General features: G+C 46.1%; 1 protein-coding gene and 1 long non-coding RNA gene across 41 annotated transcripts in view; one reads left to right on the plus strand and one right to left on the minus strand.

The window, feature by feature from the left end:
* KLC1 (kinesin light chain 1) overlaps positions 1-21864 on the plus strand; it is a 71046-nt gene that overhangs the window by 19968 nt on the left and 29214 nt on the right. For all 40 annotated transcript variants that reach the window (XR_010123640.1, XR_010123641.1, XM_054449406.2 and 37 more), the window contains exons 2-7: positions 3974-4235; positions 6960-7190; positions 11498-11576; positions 12090-12315; positions 19034-19121; positions 19707-19808. Coding sequence is in view for 38 of the 40 variants with exons in the window: in XM_054449406.2 (XP_054305381.1) it covers positions 3975-4235; positions 6960-7190; positions 11498-11576; positions 12090-12315; positions 19034-19121; positions 19707-19808 (987 nt within the window). In the remaining 2 variants the exon portion in view is untranslated. The remainder of the gene's footprint in view (positions 1-3973; positions 4236-6959; positions 7191-11497; positions 11577-12089; positions 12316-19033; positions 19122-19706; positions 19809-21864) is intronic.
* Positions 4038-6956, minus strand: LOC134738090 (uncharacterized). Its single transcript, XR_010123643.1, has 2 exons — positions 6836-6956; positions 4038-4313 (listed from the first exon to the last, which is right to left on the minus strand). It is a non-coding gene; the product is annotated as an uncharacterized LOC134738090 (long non-coding RNA).

The following is a 21864-nucleotide window of genomic DNA, read 5'->3' on the forward strand; positions in this document are numbered from 1 at the left end:
CCAGGCTGGAGTGCAGTGGTGCGATCTCAGCTCACTGCAACCTCTGCCTACCGGGTTCAAGCGATTCTCCTGCCTCAGCCTCCCAAGTAGCTGGGATTGCAGGCACCTGCCACCATGCCCGGCTAATTTTTTGTATTTTTGGTAGAGACGGGGTTTCACCATGTTGGCCAGGCTTGTCTGGAACTCCTGACCTAAGTGATCTGCTCACCTGGGCCTCCCAAAGTGCTGGGATTACAGGTGTGAGCCACCACGCCCGGCCACCTGTATACTTTTGAATTCTTCATCTTGATGAGCTGCAATGTAGTGTTCCCTCAGAAACGCATTTTGTTTCTGCATCAGACTTGAAAAATGTCCTAAGTAGATTTGTCAGTCGTTTACAGTTTTATACCTTATTTATTTATTTATTTATTTAGCGATGGAGTCTTGCCCTGTCGCCCAGGCTGGAGTGCAATGGTGGGATCTCCGCTCACTGCAACCTCCGCCTCCTGAGTTCAAGTGATTCTCCTGCCTCAGCCTCCATAATAGCTGGGATTACAGGTGTGCACCACCGTGCCCGGCTAATTTTTTTGTATTTTTAGTAGAAATGTGTTTCACCATGTTGGCCAGGCTGCTCTCGAACTCTTGACCTCGTGATCCGCCAGCCTCGGCCTCCCGAAGTGCTGGGATTACAGGCGTGGGCCACCGCGCCCAGCTTGCCATTACTTTTATTCATAGAATGATCTTTAAGTTTGACCTACGTGCATATAGACCTTTGCCTGTATTTCCTTCTAGTTTCTTGTTTTGTTTTTTTTTTTAATTTAGTTATTAATCTGGAGTTAATGTTAGTATATAGTGAGTGTAGATGTTTAACTTTATTTCCTTTTCCTAAATAGCCACTTGCCTTGGCACCGTTTATTATATAAGCTGTCTTTGGTTATAATGGCTTAGCCTAGAAATGATGAGAGGTATCGAGTCTAAATATACATGCCGCTGTCTGTTTCCCTCTGAAGAAGTGGCGCGTGTACTTAGCTTCTATACCACGGTCACTTGGAGGGCAGGTTTCTTGTGCACTCACTCCGTGCTCCTCCTCTAGCCTTGGTACTGGGTCTGGCTCCGCAGTGATGAGCAGCTGCTCGCCAGCAGTGGGTGCCGTCACACCTCTGCCTCAGCTCCCCTTTCGTGCCGGGCTGGTAGTGCCCTTAACAATCTTAGTAGCCCTTACTAGCCTTGAGAGGTGCTACTTGATAACACTGGCTTCCCTTGGGAATGGTTTCTTCTGTCTAGCCTTCGTCTCTCAGTTGGCCATTGCCCCCCACCACCGTGTTCCGCCGCACAGCCACTGTCCATGAGCCTTCAGGTCTTTGTGCACCTGCTTGTGTAGCTTGTCTTCTGCTAGCTCGCATGTCCCTGAGGGCGACGCCCTTATTAATCTGTACATTCTAGGGCTTAGCTCAGAGTAAGTTTTAGCAAAACACTTGCATCTGCTAGTTTGGGAAACATAAAAGAATATATGTTGCATCATTTGGATATAATACATAAATACTTTGTTGTCAGGGTGGAAAAACAGGCCTTAAGTTTTATTTTCCTCCTCCTGAAGACCCTTCTTCCCTTCAGTCATAGGAACCTCAAAGATGTTCAGATCAACATTTTAACCTACATTTTAATCTTGTTTGTTGAAAACTGGTCCTTAAGTGTTTTCTTTCACTCATTTTACAAATGTGTATTGAGCGCCAGGCTGGGAATATATCATGGAACAGTATGGATGAGGTCCCTAATGGAGCAGCAGTATTGTTCAGCAATATATTCCCAGCCTGGCACACCATGGATTTGCTACAGTGAAGCTGGAGAGCCCTGTGTTAAATAAATACTAACAGTTAACATACTGTCAGGTAGAGGACAGTTTGTTCTTTTTTTTTTGAGACAGAATCTTCCTCTGTTGCCCAGGCTGGAGTGCAGTGGTGCGATCTCGGCTCACTGCAACTCTTGCCTCCTGGCTTCAAGCGATTCTCCTGCCTCAGCCTCCTGAGTAGCTGGGAGTACAGGCGAGCGCCATCAGGCTCGGCTAATTTTTGTATTTTTGGTAGAGACTGGGGTTTCACCGTATTGGCCAGGCTGATCTCGAACTCTTGACCTCGTGATCTGCCCGCCTTGGCCTCCCAAAGTGCTGGGATTGCAGGCATGAGCCACCGTGCCTGGCCGGCGTTTGTTCTTTTGTTGTTTTCTGGGCTGTTCATTAGTGGAGTGGAGGTGGATTTCTGAATAGTCTTACAGACAACTTCCAAATTTTAAAAGGAATTTAGTCTTCATATTTATGGAAAAAAAAGTCATTTTTCCAGTGTGAAATTGGTGATGCAGAGACTAACGTGACCCTATTCTCCAGCACTCACAGCTTCACCCCAAAATCCTGGAATATATAGTCTGTATCTGCTGATTCAGCTTTTCTTCCCTTCATCCAGCGTCTGTCAGTCCATCCATTCACCACATGGACTGTCTGGGCCAGGAGCTGCCCCTAGATGCTGTGGAGTCCTACAAGATCAAGTCCCTGCCTTTTTTTTTTTTTTTTTTTTTTTTTTGGAATTTTTTAAAGAGACAGGGTCTTGCTCCGTCACCCAGTCTAGAGTGCAGTGGTGCCATCATAGCTGACTGTCACCTCAAATTCCTGGACTCAAGCGATCCTTGTGCCTCACTGAGCCTCCTGGGTAGCAAGGAATACCTGCACATACCACCACACCCAGCTAATTTTATTTTGTTTATTTTTATTTATTTATTTAGGCAGAGTCTCGGTCTGTCACCCAGGCTGGAGTGCAGTAGCGAGATCTTGGCTCACTGCAATCTCTGCCTCCCGGGCTCAAGTGATTCTCATGCCTCAGCCGCCTGAGTAGCTGGGACCACAGGCGTGTGCCACCACACCCAGCTAATTTTTGTATTTTTAGTTGAGACAGGGTTTCGCCGTGTTGGCCAGGCTGGTTTTGAACTCCTGGCATCAAGTGATCTGCCTGCCTTGGTCTCCCAAAGTGCTGGGATTATAGGAATGAGCCACCATGCCTGGCTGTCCTGCCTTTTTAAATAAGAGCTTATATTCAAGGTGATATTAGACACTTCATGAAACGTAAGATTTCAGACAGTGTCAGTGCTATGAAGGAAATAACTCTGACGTGTAATCTCGCCTCCATCCCTGTCACTCTGTCAAAAAGATCACTGCTCATTATCTTTCTGTTTTTTAAACTTAACGATGGGGTTTTAAGACTTATAAAAAAGGAGAGAGGCTAGCAGAGGGAACCATTGCTCAGTGGCAGCGGCTGTCAGGCACAACAGCACAAATGATGCTGTTTTATATTCCCCTTTCCTCCCCCTTTTCTTTCTCACTTTGGTGTTTGAAAGCCCCTTCCAGACATTGCATCACATCACCCTGGGCCTGGCCCCGGTGGTGCTTCGCTGTGCCCTCCTCATCTGTGAGCCTGCCTGGTGACTGTGCTGCACCTGTCCTTGATGCCCTGTGTCTTCCAGGTCTGCTCCTCCCCTGCTGCTCTTCCTATTCCATGTTCTTTGGCTGGTTTTTCTTTCTTCTTCCAGCTGCGTGACTCCTTTTCAAGCCTTTGTCCAGTTAAACATCTTACCAAGAATGTAGTGTTCTTTCTGCATTTCATTAGGAAGAGAAAAAGGCTTGCAAACATTCTGAGAAAAAGTGTTGTTCACTCAGGCTATGTGTTTTGGAAATGCCATTTAGATGTTTTGCTGCTTTTAATCTTTGGCATTAATTTCAGTTGCTGTCATAAAAAAGAATTGAGACATAAACCAGAAAAGTAATTAAATGTATCTGCAAAGGAAAAACAGAAACAGTGCAGAATATGGTATTTCAAGGTCATGAATTACAAATGTCCATGTTTATTATTCCCCTATAAAATGTTAATTAAAAAATTTTCATATTTACTTGATGTAACAGAAATGAAACCTGTAATGAGGGGTCTAATTTCTTTTTCTTTTTTCATTCCAGAATGTATGACAACATGTCCACAATGGTGTACATAAAGGAAGACAAGTTGGAGAAGCTTACACAGGATGAAATTATTTCTAAGACAAAGCAAGTAATTCAGGGGCTGGAAGCTTTGAAGAATGAGCACAATTCCATTTTACAAAGTTTGCTGGAGACACTGAAGTGTTTGAAGAAAGATGATGAAAGTAACTTGGTGGAGGAGAAATCAAACATGATCCGGAAGTCACTGGAGATGTTGGAGCTCGGCCTGAGTGAGGCACAGGTACGACTGAGAATGACTCAGGCATTATCAGGAACTTTTGATGGTAAAATGGAGACTTGTTTGAAATAAGCAGTTTCACTAAAGAAGAGGAAAGATGGTTATAGAATAACAGATCCAGGCCCAGTGCGGTGTGGCTCAGGCCTGTAATCCAAGCACTTTGGGAGGCCGAGGCAGGTGGATCACTTGAGGTCAGGAGTTTGAGACCAGCCTGGCCAACATGGCGAAACCCTGACTCTACTAAAAATACAAAAATTAGCCAGACCTGGTGGCTGGCGTGTGTAATCCAGCTACTAGGCAGGCTTGAGGCAGGAGAATCACTTGAACCTGGGAGGCAGAGGTTGCAGGGAGCCAAAATTGTGCCACTGCACTCCAGCCTGGGTGACAGAGCGAGACTTTGTCTCAAAGAAAAAAACAAAAAAAAAAACAGATCATGTGTTCTGTATGTTAATAAATTACTATTGATTTCAGCCTATCAGAATTGTATTGATTGATTGATTGAGATGGAGTTTTGCTCTTGCTGCCCAGGCTGGAGTGCAGTGATGCAATCTCGGCTCACTGCAACCTCTGCCTCCCGGGCTCAAGTGATTCTCCTGCCTCAGCCTCCCAAGTAGCTGGGATTATAGGCATGCGCCACCACACCTGGCTAATTTTGTATTTTTAGTAGAGATGGGGTTTCTCCATGTTGGTTAGGCTGGTCTTGAACTTCCGACCTCACGTGATCCGCCTGCCTCAGCAAATTGTTGGGCTTACAGGCGCGAGCCACCATGCCTGGCCTCTGAATTTGATTTTGATTTTGATTTTTTTGAGACAATGTTTGCTCTCGTCGCCCGGGCTGGAGTGCAATGGCTCAATCTCGGATCACTGCAACCTCTGTCCCCCGGGTTCAAGTGATTCTCCTGCCTCAGCCTCCCAAGTAGCTGGGATTACAGGCACGTACCACCATTCCTCGCTAATTTTTTGTATTTTTAGTAGAAACGGGATTTCACCATGTTGGCCAGGCTGGTCTTGAACTCCTGACCTCAGGGCCTCTCTGAATTTTGAAAAGCGGAGCCAAAGTAGTGGATACTGCTATGTATCATTTAGGATTTGATTTGGCTGCCAGTATCAAAAAAACAAAAACAGTAGCTTAAACCATAAGACGTTTGTCAAATAAGTACTGAGGTATACTATCCTGGACGGGTTCTGTAGCTACACAGTCATCGGGGATACTCAGGCTCCTAACATCTGCCACACTACACCTTGGCAGCCTGTCTTGGGGACTGAGGGTGAGCTCCATGTGGCCCTGTTATAGCATAGGGAAAGGGAAAGGAAGGACGTGCCTCCTTCCTTGAAGGCTACTATGATGCGGTGTACAGCAGTGCTTACATTTCATTGGCCAGACCTTATGGCTGTACCTGGGTGAGTGGGAGACTGGGGAATGTTGTCTTCCCACTTACAGTGGCAGGTTCTTAAGCCTAAGGAAGAAAAGGACCATCACCACTGGCCAGTGGGTGATGGTCTCTGCAATCCCAGGGCCAGATTGCGTCATATCTTTGACTAACCTTTGTTTCTGTAATATCATGCTTGACATAGAGATGAAAACACTGGAAACATCTAGGTTTTTAAATTCTCTCTCCTGATAACTTCTGGCTCTGTCAGCATATCTTAGGTAAAATTAAATATACTAAAGCTTGGCTTCTTTCTTAGCATTCTCTAGTTGAGTGAGTGAATAGAGCAGAAGAGGGGCTGCTGGCCAGCGGTTTCTGCTTTCATTGAGGAAGTGACTGCCCACACCCTGATTTTAGAGTCTTCATCCTAACCCTGTTACAGACTTGAGTTGCAGAACTGTAGCTTTGTTTGGGTATTGTGAACCTATTATTTCTCAAGTTCTGTTATCTTGAGAACAGGTGACATGAATTTAAACGTGCTTTTTTGGTGTCGCAGATAAGAGTTTTAAAGAAAGAAGGAAGAAAAGGTCCCACCTTCTGGAGTTTCAGGTTTTAAACCTAGGAGGATAATAACCTGGTTATTATTGTTATGAGAGGGATGGGCAGATGTATGTTCTAAAGAGAGAACAGATTGCAGCCAGCCAGCTCCTCCTAGCTCTTTCTGCTCTTATGCTCCTAGGAACTTGCCACAGCCTCATGCTGGTCTGTTCCAGAAACTAGTGAGCACTCTGTAGGCAGAGCCCTGGAGTGACCCCTGGATTTTATGACATAAACATAAGCTTATGAGTGCACCAGTGCATTCTTACTCTTGGTGGTAGCTACAGAGGTGTCTTCTCTCACCTTGGAACATCAGGGAAGATTTGTATGTGCACTGTTCTCTGACCCCCACTTCCAGCCCTGCGCCAGCCTGCACTCTGTGCAGACATGCATGTGTGTACACACGTGGGAAAGGGCCTATAAAGAATTATGTTGGGGCCATCTTGATAGAAAGTAAAATAATACAGTTTCATCAGAAGGATAGCTGTGTTTTCATTGCTAGTCCATTTGACATGCTCTTCAAAAAAATAAGTATTTTTTTGTAGGCATTCTGAGCATGTGATATTCTTTATCATACCCTGCTATGTAGTCTGTGGCTGAAGGGGAAAGGAGAAATAAATGGCAGACTGTACTTACGTGTACTTCGGAGAAAATATCTGCGAGTGTAAGCTACAGCCCCAGCCACAGAATGTTCGCACAGGTCGGGGGGACTCTTGCTGGACAACGTGCCACAGTGTTGCACACGTTTCTGTCTGCTCAGGTTATGATGGCTTTGTCAAATCACCTGAATGCTGTGGAGTCCGAGAAGCAGAAACTGCGTGCGCAGGTTCGTCGTCTGTGCCAGGAGAATCAGTGGCTACGGGATGAACTGGCCAACACGCAGCAGAAACTGCAGAAGAGTGAGCAGTCTGTGGCTCAACTGGAGGAGGAGAAGAAGCATCTGGAGTTTATGAATCAGCTAAAAAAATATGATGACGACATTTCCCCATCGGTGAGTGGCTCTGCAGCAAATGTGGTGCTAATGTTTAAAATGGAGTCCCTGGGAAAGTCATAGAGGTTCTGTTTGCCATATTCTTTTCATGTTAGAACATTGACCAGAACATGCAAAAATGTTTTGTAAATAGAAGCCACAATCCAGAGAGACACCATTACCTTCAACGAGGTCTGCCCCGAGGTCTGCCCCAGCTTAGGCTCCGGAGCTTCCTTGCCCCTCTGTAGCTTGGCTTCCATGCCATCAGCTGCTGGTCTAGCAGTAGTCCAATCCGGCTGTCTGAATCTGGACTCTGGGCAACCTCTCTGCCCCTTATGGTGGGTGCTCTTGGCATCGCCATTCTCTTTGAAACTGCCCTGGCCCTCTGGACACCACCTGGCTCTCTTGCCACTTCTCTCATCCTCCCCTTGGCTTCCCTTGCCAGCTTATCTTCCTGTATCTGCAGCGGAAGAAAGGATCTTGGTTTTCTTCTTTTTCTTTTTTTTACAAGGAGTCTCGCTCTGTCACTCAGGCTGGAGTGCAATGGCACAATCTTGGCTCACTGCAACCTCCGCCTCCCGGGTTCATGTGATTCTCCTGCCTCAGCCTCCGGAGTAGCTGGGATTACAGGTGCGTGACACCATGCCCAGCTAAGTTTTTGTATTTTTTTTTTTTTTTTTTTTAGTAGAAATGAGGTTTCACTATTTTAGCCAGGCTGGTCTTGAACTCCTGGCCTCAAGTGATCTGCCCACCTCAGCCTCCCAAAGTGCTGGGATTCCAGGTGGGAGCCACCATGCCCAGCCTTCTTCTTTCTCAGTTGGCTCTATTTGGATGTTTATCCTAGTCTCAGTTATTTTTCATTCAACATTTATTTCTGATTCAGTTAACTTTTTTTTTTGAGATGGAGTCTCACTCTGTTGCCCAGGCTGGAGTGCAGTGGCACGATCTTGGCTCTCTGCAACCTCTGCCTCCCGGGTTCAAGCGATTCTCCTGCCTCAGCCTCCCGAGTAGCTGGGACTACAGGCGTGTACCACCACGTCTGGCTAATTTTTTGTGTTTTTAGTAGAGATAGGGTTTCATTGTGTTAGCCAGGATGGTCTTGATCTCCTGACCTTGTGATCTGCCTGCCTTGGCCTCCCAAAGTGCTGAGATTACAGGTGTGAGCCACTGCGCCCGGCCAGTTAACTTCTTTTTACTTTTTTTTTCACTTTCGAGACGAAGTCTTGCTCTTGTGCCCCAGGCTGGAGTGCAATGGCGCGATCTTGGCTCACTGCAACCTCCACCTCCTGGGTTCAAGCGATTCTCCTGCCTCAGTCTCCCAAGTAGCTGGGATTACAGGTGCGTACCGCCACGCCTGGCTAATTTTTGTATTCTAAGTAGAGACGGGGTTTCACCATGTTGGCCACTACTGACCTCAGGTGATCCCCTGACCTCGGCCTCCCAAAGTGCTGGGATTACAGGCATGAGCCACCACGTCCGGCCTCAGTTAACTTCTTTTAAAGAAAATTTCTAAATTTTGGAATTAATTTATGTTACTTATTTTTAATTTTAAAAATTTTACCCTTCTCTCAAGTTCCCAATGGAATAATTTTAAATTGATTGAAAAGTTGAAAAGTTAGAGAAGAAAATTCACTTGCCTGTAACCCAGTCTCCCCTAGTCTTCCATAATCACAGAACAGTGGTCAGAACTAAGACACTAACATCAATACTTTACTGTTAACTGAAACACAGACTTGGTTGGATGTCACCAGGCCTTCCACTAGTATCTCTTTTCTGTGCTAGGACCTAGTCCAATGTTCCACGTTGCATTTGGAACTAAGGTTTTTTAAATACCTGTATGATGCCAGACATGTTCATGTACATAATCAGAATACTAGAGAGGTGCACATTTGTGTCTCTCGTTCAAATCCCCATCCTAAGACTACTGAAACAGTTTTTTGCGTAGCACCAGCAAACCTATATTTCCCCTCTGTCTTCATCTGCTTGGGCTACTGTAACAAATACCACGGGCTGGATGGCTTAACATTTATTTTCTCATAGTTCTGGAAGTCCAAGATCAGGGTACCAGCAGGGTCCGGTTCTGGCGAGGGCCTTCTTTCTGGCTTGCAGACTGCTGCCATCTCTTTGTGTTCTCATATGGTACAGAGAGAGAGGGAGTAAGCTCTCTGGTGTCTCTTTTTATAAGGGCACTAATCCCATCATGAGGGCCCACACTTTCCAGCTCATCTTATCCTAATCACCTCCCAAAGGTTTCATCTCTAAATACCATTACACTGGGGGTTACGGCTTTAACACAGGAATTTGAGGAGAACACGGTTTAGTTGACAGGATGCTATTTCAAAAGGCTTACCATATTCCTCCCTCACATCTCCTCTAGGTTAGGGGCCAACTAAATGTTTTGATTTAAAAGATGTGGCTGGGCGCGGTGGCTCATGCCTGTAATCCCAGCCCTTAGGGAGGCCGAGGCAGGCAGATCACCTGAGGTTAGGAGTTGGAGGACAGCCTGGCCAATATAGTGAAACCCCATCTCTACTAAAAATACAAAAATTAGCCAAGCATGGTGGCACATACCTGTAATTCCAGCTACTCAGGAGGCTGAGGCAGGAGAATCGCTTGAACCCAGGAGATGGAGATGGCAGTGAGCCAAGATCACGCCACTGCACTCCAGTCTAGACGACAGAGTAAAGCTCTGTCTCAAAAAAAAAAAAAAATTCAGGCCGATGCGGTGGCTCATGCTGTAATCCCAACACTCTGGGAGGCTGAGGCGGGCGGATCACCTGAGGCCAGGAGTTCCAGACCAGCCTGGCCAACATGGCAAAACCGCATCTCTATGAAAAAATACAAAAAAATTAGCTGGGTGTGGTGGAGTGCACCTGTGGTCCCACCTACTCGGGAGGCTGAGGCATGGAATCGTTGGAACCTGGGAGGCGGAGGTTGCAGTGAGCCAAGATCATGCCACTGTACTCCAGCTTGGGTGGCAGAGGAAGACCCTGTGTCAAAAAAACAAGCAATAAATAAATAAATAAATAAATAAATAAATAAATAAAAGATGTGCTTGCTCTAGAGTGCTATGGAAATGCAAGTACTTTGCAGATGTCGATGCCAGCAGTGATTGACCTGGGACACTGGAGGATGTTGAGAAGAAGAAAGCTGGTTTCGTAGGATCGGAGACTTTTAAAATTTATTATTTTGAAAAACTGTTAAACTTGGAGAAAACATCCAATGAGCTGACTCCCCTTACCCTTTCCAGAGTACTTACGAGTGCCTGTTTCTTCTGAACCCTGTTCACACAGTGGCATAGCACGTGCCACGGCTGCTTACTGCTGCTGGGCGTCTTTCCCTAGGGTGAGGGCTTCTCCTGTGGCAGTCCAGGGCCAAGGGCACTCAGGAGGTTGCACACAGACCCAGTATCTCCTCTCTGCAGCTCATACTCTCCTTTTGTTAACTGCCAACAGCATCCTTCATGGCATTGTTGCACTGTGTCCCAGGGTCCAGTTCAGGGGCACATCCTGCATGTGGCTGCCACATCTCTGGAGTGGCCTTTCACATGGAATGGGGCCTCCATCGCTGGTTGTCTTTCATGACATTCGTGTTTTTGAAGAATGCAGGCCAGTTATTTCGCCCATCATTCCTCAGTTGGGGGTCGTCTAATGCCTGGATTATGCATCCCAGACAGGAATATTCTAAAAGCAATGTGTCTTTATCACATTTTCCCTTCCGGAGCCAAACAGTGTTCATCTGCCCCATGACGAAGCTAGTTTCTTACTGGTCAGGCTGTTACCTGTCTTTTCCATTATGTAGTTTCTGATTTTATTTCCTTGACTAATCAGCAATATGTGGGGAAACATGGGTCACAGGCCTTTAAAGTTGGGAGGTTTCAAACTGCTCCCAGGGATCCTGCCCCGGAGCCGATTGTGGTGGTGAGGAATCTAGCCCCTCCACTTCTCTGGGGATCAGAGATGCACCATTTTCACCTGTTGCTGCATGTTTGGTTCCCAAATCAGATTTTATTTTGAGTCAGTTTTTCCTGCTCTCCTAGACCTCCCTCAGAGCGCAGGAGAAGGATCTGAGGCATGGAAATGCAGCCATGGCCCATTTCGTCAAACTCTGGTCTGCACTTGAGTATTTGTGTTCTAGTCTAGCAAGCTTTTCATTACTCCTGTTCAACTGATGGATAAGCCAGATCGTCGGCGATCCTACATTTGATGTTAAAAACTGATCACCTTTTCTAAGATTCTTAGTTAAAATGTATTTAATATTAAAAATTTTCAGGACAGGATGTGTATAGTACATGTAAGATGAAGCGTTGTGCTGGGTCTGTTTTATAGGAGGACAAAGACACTGATTCTACCAAAGAGCCTCTGGATGACCTTTTCCCCAATGATGAAGACGACCCAGGGCAAGGAAGTGAGTGATGGGTGATGTGGGAATGTTACTGAGTGCAGGAGAGAGGTGTTTTCCCCTTAGAACACGGTCATAGCAATCAGTGGCAGCCTTAGTGCATGCGGCCTGTCTGGAGGAAGTACCACCAGAGCAGGGTTGCCTTTGGTTTTCCAAAATAATTTGTGTTGTGTGTTGGGATACAGGAATATGCTAGAGCAGACCCTAGGATACAGCGGCATGCATGTGCAGTTCAGGCGTGATCTGCAGATTCTTATGGGGTAAAGAGGTCAGAATTACTTATTCTGCTTGTTTCATAGCGCCGAGAGGAGTCTCATGGACTGAGTGGCCATGGTGCCGTCCCTGACGCTAGTCACTACTCTTATCCTGCCTGCCCAGGCAGTACTAGGAAAAGATTTAAATAGCACTGGGGGCCAAGTACTAACCTGAACCAAAGCTAGTAAAGATAATTTTAAAGAAACTGACTCATCTGGATAATTGTCTTTGAAAACCCATCTGAAGTGAACTTTCTCGGTGCAGTCCAGCAGCAGCACAGCAGTGCAGCCGCGGCTGCCCAGCAGGGCGGCTACGAGATCCCCGCGCGGCTGCGGACGCTCCACAACCTGGTGATCCAGTACGCCTCGCAGGGGCGCTACGAGGTAGCTGTGCCCCTCTGCAAGCAGGCCCTGGAGGACCTGGAGAAGACTTCAGGACACGACCACCCGGACGTGGCCACCATGCTCAACATCCTGGCCTTGGTGTACAGGCTAGTCACTTCTGTTTACCTACTGAGTTTTACCTAGAGACAATGTTTTTAACCATCTTGTCCCTTAAAATATATTTTTATGTATCTATATAAACTACTTTTCCACCACATCCACTTCTCTTTAAACAGGGGTTACATTAAAAATATTTAGCAAGCTTTTTTTTTTTTCTGAGACAGAGTCTCATTCGGTCACCCAGGCTGGAGTGCAGTGGTGCGATCTCGGCTCACTGCAAGCTCCGCCTCCTGGGTTCACGCCATTCTCCTGCCTCAGCCTCCCAAGTAGCTGGGACTTCAGGCGCCCGCCACCACGCCTGGCTAATTTTTTTGTATTTTTAGTAAAGATGGGGTTTCATCGTGTTAACCAGGATGGTCTCGATCTCCTGACCTCGTGATCCGCCCGCCTCGGCCTCCCAAAGTGCTGGGATTACAGGCGTGAGCCACTGCGCCCAGCCTATTTAGCAAGCTTTGTGGGTGTCACTGAATCAGAACAGACGCTGCCCGTGACCACTCAGTTCAGCTTGTTTAGAATAGCCTGCAGTGTACCCCTCACGCCAGCCAAACGAAGCTGTTTTAACCTTTTCCACAAGACCCTGTGCAGGCGGCTTCTTTTGTCTAAATAGCCTTCCCACTTGGCCTGGCAGTGTCTTCCTGCCTTCTGAGGCCTGGTACGCTGTACCTCCTTTTGGAATCCAGGATTCAACTTGCCCTTTGCCCCTTGTGTGCTCCCCTAACCCTTTCACCCCTGTTGAAGGATGCCCCAGGGGAGTGGTGGGCTCTGAGTTGTGTGGTAGAAGAGTTCCTTTGGCTCAGTGCCTAGGATGCAGTTGGGGGCTGGAGCCGGAGGCAGGGTGTCCTGTTGGGACAGGATTGAGGTTGTTGGGGTGGGTCGAGGGGAACCTGAGCAAGGAGGAGGACGTGGAGGAAGAGAAGAGTACAGGGCCTAATGACGCTTGAAGAGAAATGCGTGATTTGACTACCCGCACGCATAAGTGATTTCTTTAAAAATAAGTTTTGAAAGTTGATAAAATAAAAACACACAAATAAGAAAGTAAGCCCCCAGTTATAACAACACTATTTAAAATGAGGCCGTGCCCTTTGGCTCTGTAGTTTGTCAGCAGCTTGGTCTGCCCCGTGACTATGCAGCAGGGTTTCGTGGACATTGTGGACATTTTTTGACTGTTTTCCTGTTGGTGAATGTTGAGATTCTTTGCATATTTTCTTTTTTTTTTTTGAGAGAGAGTCTGGCTCTGTCACCCAGGCTGGAGTGCAGTGGTGCGATCTCAGCTCACTGCAACCTCTGCTTCCTGAGTTCAAGTGATTCTCCTGCTTCAGCCTCCTGAGTAGCTGGGATTACAAGCGCGCGCCACCATGCCTGGCTGACTTCTGTATTTTTAGTAGAGACGGAGTTTCACCATGTTGGCCAGGCTGGTCTCAAACTCCTGACCTCAAGTGATCCTTCTGCCTCGGCCATCCAAAGTGCTGGGATTACAGGTATGAGTCACTGTGCCTGGCCAATTGTTTGCATATTTCACTGCAGGAATTTCTTAATCAGAGATATTTGCATTTAGCTCTTAATAGATTGAGACATTTCATTCCAAAAAAAATTTTTTTTTGAGATAGGGTCTCATTCAGTGACGTGATCATGGGTTATTGCAACCTCCGACTCCTGGCCTCAAGCAATCTTCCTGCCTCACCTTCCTGAGTAGCTAGGACCACAGGCATGCACCACTACACCCAGCTAAATTTTATATATTTTGTAGAGACAGCGTTTTGCCATGTTGCCCAGGCTGGTCTCAAACTCCTGGGCATAAGTGATCTGCTCAGCTGGGTACCCTACAGTGCTAGGATTACAGGTGTGAACCACTGCACTTGGCCAAGGTTTTTTTTTTTTTATTTTTTAAACTTATATGCCCATTAAAACATATGGAAGTTTCTGGACAGCACTGGATATTATTAATATAAATGAGTTAAGTAAGCATAACTAGGTTTTTGTTGTGCACAGCGTACATGGGCACACACATCGCTGCTGGGTGCTGGGGATGCCATGGCCTCTGTCAGTCTTGTGTTTTTCCCTAGCATTATAGTGTGAGAGTTGACCCACGTGCGTAGATGTTTGGAAAAAAAATAGTAGCTACATCTGTATTCATATTGAGTATTCTACCTTTCAGCTTGTTATTTCATCATTCTTGTATTAAGGGACACATAATTTTAAGCTTTTTTTTTTTTTGCCTTTAATATTTTACTGATCTTTATAAGGTTTGTTCAAGATTTTGGATTGATTGATTGATTGTAGAGATGGAGTCTCACCATGTTGCTCAGGCTGGTCTCAACCTCCTGGGCTCCAAATGATCCTCCACCTTGGCTTCCCAAAGTGCTGGGATTATAGATGTGAGCTGCGAGGTACCACGCCTGGCCAGGATTGATTGATTGATTTCCCTGCCTCCCTCCCTCCCTTCCTTCCTTCCTTCCTTCCTTCCTCTGGCCAGGACTGACTGATGGATTTCCCTCCCTCCCTCCCTCCCTCCCTCCCTTCCCTCCCTCCCTCCCTTCCCTCCCTCCCCTCCCTCCCCTCCCTCCCCTCCCTCCCTCCCTTCCCTCCCTTCCCTCCCTTCCCTCCCTCCTTCCTTCCTTCCTTCCCAATCTTTTTTCCTGTGTCTTGATGGAGTTTTGCTCTTGTCGCCCAGGCTAGAGTGCAGTGGACTGATCTCGGCCCACTGCAACCTCAGCCTCTGGAGTTCAACCATTTCTCCTGCCTCAGCCTCCCAAGTAGATGGGATTATAGGCACCTGCCACCAGGCCCCGCTAATTTTTTGTATTTTTTAGTAGAGAGTGTTTTGTTGTATTGGCCAGGCTGGTCTCAAAACTCCTGACCTCAGGTGATCCACCCTCCTCGGCCTCCCAAAGTGCTAGGATTACAGGTGTAAGCCACTGTGCCCAGCCATGTATTTCTTTTTTTAGGATAAATTCCTAAGACGGGTTAGAGTATAAACATTTTATAGTCCTTGGGACCTGCTGCCAAACTGCCACTCAGAAAGGCTGTGTCTGCCCATGCTCCTGCCGCACAGGCGCCACCCTGGAGGTGGGGGGCTCTGTTCTGTTGGTGGAGATAGAGTATGCATTGTGTTTTAATTTGTATTTCTTTGATTATGTATTTTTAGTCATTTGTATCCTTCTGTGAATTTCCTGTTACCTTGCACATTTTTCTGTTAGGATTTTAATGCTTTAGTATTCTATTTTTGTTTTCTTTTGAATTTGAGTTCTTGGTGGGCTTTTTTTTTTGAGACGGAGTCTCGCTCTTTTGTCCAGGCCGGAGTGCAGTGGCGCTATCTCGGCTCACTGCAAGCTCCGCCTCCTGGGTTCACGCCATTCTCCTGCCTCAGCCTCCCGAGTAGCTGGGACTACAGGCACCCGCCACCGCACCCGGCTAATTTTTTGTATTTTTAGTAGAGACGGGGTTTCACTGTGTGAGCCAGGATGGTCTCCATCTCTTGACCTCGTGATCTGCCCACCTTGGCCTCCCAAAGTGCTGGGATTACAGGCGTGAGCCACCGTGCCCGGCCCTTGGTGGGCTTCTTAAGCCCACTTGATTTAACAAATCACAGTGTGCTGGTCCCACTCCCAGAGTTTCTGATTCAGCAGTGCTAGGGTAGGTCTGGGTTCTAATAAGTTCCAGTCGAGGCTGACTGCTGTTGGTTTGGGACCACACCTGAGAACCACTGCTAACTAATAGTCTCAGACATTTTATAATATGTCATCATTTACAGAAGTGCTTAGTATACCTCATCTCATTTAATTCTTTTTTTTTTTTTTTTTTTTTTTTTTTTGAGACGAAGTCTCGCTCTTGTACCCCTGGCTGGAGTGCAGTGGCGTGATCTCAGCTCACTGCAACCTCTGCCTCCCGGGTTCAGGCGATTCCACCCACCCCGGCCTCCCAAAGTGCTGGGATTACAGGCGTGAGCCACTGTGCCTGGCCATTTTTTTTCTTTTCTTTTTTTTTGATATGGAGTCTTGCTCTGTCGCCCAGGCTGGAGTGCAATGGCACCATCTTGGCTCATTGCAACCTCTGCCTCCCAGGTTCAAGTGATTCTCCTGCCTCAGCCTCCCGAGTAGCTGGGATTACAGGCGCCCGTCAGCATGCCCAGCTAATTTTTTTTATTTTTAGTAGAGACAGGGTCTTATCATCTTGGTCAGGCTGGTCTCAAAGTCCTGACCTCAAGTGACCCACCCGCCTTGGCCTCGCAAAGTGTTGAGATTACAGGCGTGAGCCACCATGTCTGGCCTCATTTAATTCTCATAACATTTTAGGTAGCTTATTTTATTTTATTTTATTTTTACACAGAGTTTCACTCTTGTTGGCCAGGCTGGAGTGCAGTGGCACAATTTCAGCTCACTGCAACCTCTGCCTCCTGGGTTCAAGCAATTCTTCTGCCTGAGTAGCTGGGATTACAGGTGCCTGCCACCACGCCCAGCTAATTTTTGTATTTTTAGTAGAGACAGGGTCTTGCCATGTTGGTTGATCTTGAACTCCTGACCTCGGGTGATCCACCCGCCTCGGCCTCCCAGAGTGCTGGGATTACAGGTGTGAGCCACCATGCCCAGCTTTGGTAGCTTATTTTTAAATTGCATTTGCTACAATTCTCCTGCCTCAGCCTCCCGAGTAGCTGGGACTACAGGTGCATGTCGCCACGCCTGGCTAATTTTTTGTATTTTAGTAGAGATGGGGTTTCACTGTGTTGCCCAGGCTTATCTTGAACTCCTGAGCTCAGGCAGTCTGTCCGCCTCAGCCTCCCAAAGTGCTAGGATTGCAGATGTGAGCCACCGACCTGGCCACTACTTTTTGGAACTCTATTTTGTACTTGCTGACTTTCACAAAAAGTTTGAGGCAGCTTACAATAGGATGTAATAGGATGAAAGAAGAAACAACAATATATTAATACTTGGCCAGAATTAGTGTGCTTCAGAGGTTCTAGAAGCCTTATTAACCTTTCTCACGTTTTTCAGGGGAAAGCCTTGCCAGGCAGTTACTACTACTCAATTGAGAAAGATGTGTGCTAAGTCGCAAATGAAAATACTTGTTCTCAGTCACATCAGTAGTGAGTAGCACGCTTAAACTGAGAGTTTCTGGTTCTGGGGTGTTTCTGTTTTACTCTGATCAAGAAAGAGTCTTTGTTCCTCCATACTCAACAAAATGGAGGCAGATTGGGTACCAAGTTCAGACACAACAATATATTTACCTTTGTTTGTTGTTTTTTAAAAGACTTTTTCAGTATACATGTAGCATATCATCTTCTTACAGCAAGACTGTGCAATAGATCATATACTTGCTTTGTAGATGGGAAGGCTGGGACTGCATGAGGTCACTTAATGCACCCAAAGCCGTGTAGCCATTAACTGGTAGAGCCCAAGCTCAGACACTAGAATTAATTCTGTCTGATACCAAATGCAAGCTTGGTCCATTGTTCTAGACCGTTGCACTTATTCTGTGCTGGCCAGCTGGCATAGGCAGGACAACACTGTAGTGTGGGGACATTATCTTCCCAATGGCCTAGATGGGAAGGTCAAGTTCAGAAGCTAGTTGGGTCTGATTCCAGAGTTCACCTTGCCAGTCCATTTATTGATGGATTTCCTTCCAGTGTTTTTTCTCCATCCATAAGCCTGTGGTTTTTCTTTTTTCTTTTTTTTTTTTCTTTTGAGACGGAGTCTTGCTCTGTCACCCAGGCTGGAGTGCAGTGGCGCGATCTATGCTCACTGGAAGCTCCACCTCCCGGGTTCACATCATTCTCCTGCCTTAGCGTCCCCAGCAGCTGGGACAACAGGTGCACGCTGCCATGCCCGGCTATTTTTTTTGTATTTTTAGTGGAGACAGGGTTTCACTATGTTAGCAAGGATGGTCTCGATCTCCTGACCTCATGATCCGCCCGCCTCAGCCTCCCAAAGTGTTGGGATTACAGGTGTGAGCCACCACGCCCATCTTTTTATTTATTTATTTATTTTTTTGAGACAGTCTCGCTCTGTCGCCTAGGCTGTAGTGCAGTGGCACGATCTCTGCTCACTGCAAGCTCCACCTCCCAGGTTCACACCATACTCCTGCCTCAGCCTCCCGAGTAGCTGGGACTAAAGTCGCCCGCTACCACACCCGGCTAATTTTTTTGTATTTTTAGTAGAGACGGGGTTTCACCATGTTAGCCAGGATGGTCTCGATCTCCTGACCTCGTGATCCACCCGCCTCAGCCTCCCAAAGTGGTGGGATTACAGGCGTGAGCCACCGCGACCGGCCCTGTGGTTTTTCTTAAATAGTTTAAGCTTAACTTTTATTTCTGTAGTTGAAAATTACATTTAAAAAAGCTGTAGTGAGGCCGGGCACGGTGGCTCATGCCTGTAATCCCAGCACTTTGGGAGGCCTAGGCGGGTGGATCATGAGGTCAGGAGTTTGAGACCAGCCTGGCCAACATGGTGAAATCCCGTCTCTACTAAAAATACAAAAATTAGCCGGGCATGGTGACAGATGCCTGTAATCCCAGCTACTCAGGAGGCTGAGGCAGAGAATTGCTTGAACCCGGGAGGTGGAGGTTGCAGTGATCCAAGATGGCACCACTGCACTCCAGCCTGTGCAACAGAGGGAGACTCTGTCTGAAAAAAAAAAAAAAAAAAAAAAAGTTGTAGTGATCTACATCTGAAACACTTATCTAAAACACTTAATGTGTGTTTTTGCATTTAGGGATCAGAATAAATACAAAGATGCAGCTAACCTACTGAATGATGCCTTGGCTATTCGTGAGAAAACTTTGGGCAAAGATCATCCTGCGGTTTGTATATCCAGTTCTTTCATTCTTTTTATATTTTATTTTCCCCATATATTTCTTTTATCCAACTCATTTTACCATTAAACTCAACAGGGAAAGTTTAAGCGCTGCCTTTTCCCTAGATGGTGCAGGTAGGAGGTCTTCACTTAGTGCTAGTGACAGGCCAGAGCACACTTAATTTGTTTATGACCCCACCTCAAATGGATCACCAACTGTATTGTTTGATTGTAAATCAAATTGCATGTCCTTCTAGAAATTTTTTTCTGAATAATTACGTTGACTTCATTAAAATCTGGTCAGATTGGCATATGAATCTGTTTTGGTTGGCTTTGTGGCTTCCAGGGAAATTTTTAAAAAGTCAGTATTACGTTGTTGATGTTGATTTGTTTAATTTTAGTATTCTGCAGTGTTACTTTGTATAATCTATACTCTAGTGAATTGCGCTTTTCGTTTTAACTGAAGTCATATTGTTCTATCCAACTAAGAATGCTTTACTGTATCGATTGAGTATAAGTGAATATGTGGTGTAAAAATGTACTCTATTTGGTTATCTTTTACCATTCTTAGTGGTTCTCTCTGTGTTGACAGGTGGCGGCAACTTTGAATAACCTTGCAGTCCTTTATGGTAAAAGAGGGAAGTACAAAGAAGCAGAGCCGTTGTGTAAAAGAGCTCTGGAAATCCGAGAAAAGGTACAAAAGAAGGGGACAGTCGTCGTCTTTGAGATTTTTGTTTTGTGTGTGTGTGTGTGTTTTTTTTTTTTTTTTTTTTTTTTGAGACGGAGTCTCGTTCTGACACCGGGTTGGAGTGCGGTGGCGTGATCTCGGCTCACTGCAACCCCCACCTCCATGGTTCAGGTGTTTCTCCTGCCTCAGCCTTTCAAGTAGCTGGGACTACAGGCACGCACCACCATGTCCAGCTAATTTTTGTATTTGTAGTAGAGATGGGGTTTCACCATGTTGGCCAGGATGTTCTCGATCTCTTGACCTCCTGATCCGCCTGCCTTGGCTTCCCAAAGTGCTGGGATTACAGGCTGAGCCACTGTGCCCGGCCCTGTTTTTTGTGTTTTTAAAAATTTTTCGGTTTTAGGTTTTGAGAAATAACCACTGTGATGTGTTTTTAACTGACTATTAGCTGAAAACAACTCATTTAATTAGGGAATAGCCCACAAAACAAAGCCAGATTGGCCCATACAAATCAGTGTTTAAGACTCAATTACAAGCTGGGCACAGTGGCTCATGCCTGTAATCCCAGCACTTTGGGAGGCCAAGGCGGGAGGATCACTTGAGCCTAGGAAGTTTAAGACCAGCCTGGGTAACATAGTGAGACCTCGTCTCTAAAGAAAAAAAAAAAAAAAAGAAAAGGTCCAGATATGAGGCGTGTGCATTTAGAAAGGTGCAGTCCTGAGTCTGGTGCCATCCAAGCCTGATATGGCCTAGAAGTGACTCTGATTGAAGAAGACATGTCTGAGGACTAGAGATGGAAAGCCTGGGAGTATTGCATTTGACAGTGGAACATGTGCTTGTCAGTAAGAAAAACATGATTAAAGATAAATTCACCAAATATGCTTTATGAAGCTGAAAAATGAAATAATTATTATTATAACTAAAGATTAACTCAGAGTTATAAAGTCAGTGTCATGTATATTTAATACCAGCTGCTACAGTTTATGGTAATTAGATATTAAAAAATATAACAACTTGTTCATTTCAGCAGTGCTCTGTATGACAGTCTCTTTAGATGTTATGAAGATTCAGGTATTGGGTCTATCCGATGAGTGACCACAAATTGTGTTTTTTTTTTCTGAGATGGAGTCTTGCTGTGTTGCCCAGGCTGGAGTGCAGTGGCACGATCTCGGCTCACTGCAGCCTTCGCCTCCTGGATTCCAGGGATTCTCCTGCCTCAGCCTCCTGGGTAGCTGGGATTACAGGCACGTGCCACCACACCCGGCTAATTTTTGTATTTTTTAGTAGAGATGGGGTTTCACCATGTTGGCCAGGCTGGTCTCGAACTCCTGACCTCAGGTGATCCATCTGCCTCAGCCTCCCACAGTGCTAGGATTACAGGCATGAGCCACTGCGCCCAGCCGCACAAATGGTATTTTAACCTGGTATTTTTTGTGATTATTTATCAGTGATTCTTATCAGTTAATTTTGAGCCACATGGCAAGCAATTGGGGGAGAGAAAATAAAAAGGGCTCCTTATCAAATTATACAGGTAATATTTTATCATGCTGTCAATCTGCATGATATTTCTGAAATAGAATGGTTGAATTTGGGGTGGGCTGGAGTTAAAGTCAGGGAGAGCACAAAAGTATCAAATTAAGGATTAGGAACTATATAAGATGACCTGCCAAATTCATTCATGTATTTACCTTTTCATTCATTTAGAGCCCCCTGCTTAGAGTTGGTGATTTACAGATCAGAGATGTAGTTCCTCCCACTAGGACACAGTCCATTGGACAGACTGAGGACCGCAGAGGGTACATCAGCATCTAGAATAGAGAGCTCTGGGAGGATACAGAGTGTGGGCTCCTGCGGGCCAGAGCCAGGGGGTATTGGGGATGGTTTCTCAGGGAAGGTCGGTGTTGGAACTGCATCTTGAATAATTGAGTTAAAAGTGTCCTAGGCAGTGGGAGGTAGGGAATGCAGAAAGGAGTAGAGAGGCAGCTTACCTCCCTGAGGACCACATGTGTAAAGGCACAAAGCAGAGAGAACTCATCACTTGTTCAAGGTACTGAGGGAGGAG

Source organism: Pongo pygmaeus, chromosome 15 (genome assembly GCF_028885625.2).
Source record: "Pongo pygmaeus isolate AG05252 chromosome 15, NHGRI_mPonPyg2-v2.0_pri, whole genome shotgun sequence".
Taxonomy (NCBI): Eukaryota; Metazoa; Chordata; class Mammalia; order Primates; family Hominidae; genus Pongo; species Pongo pygmaeus.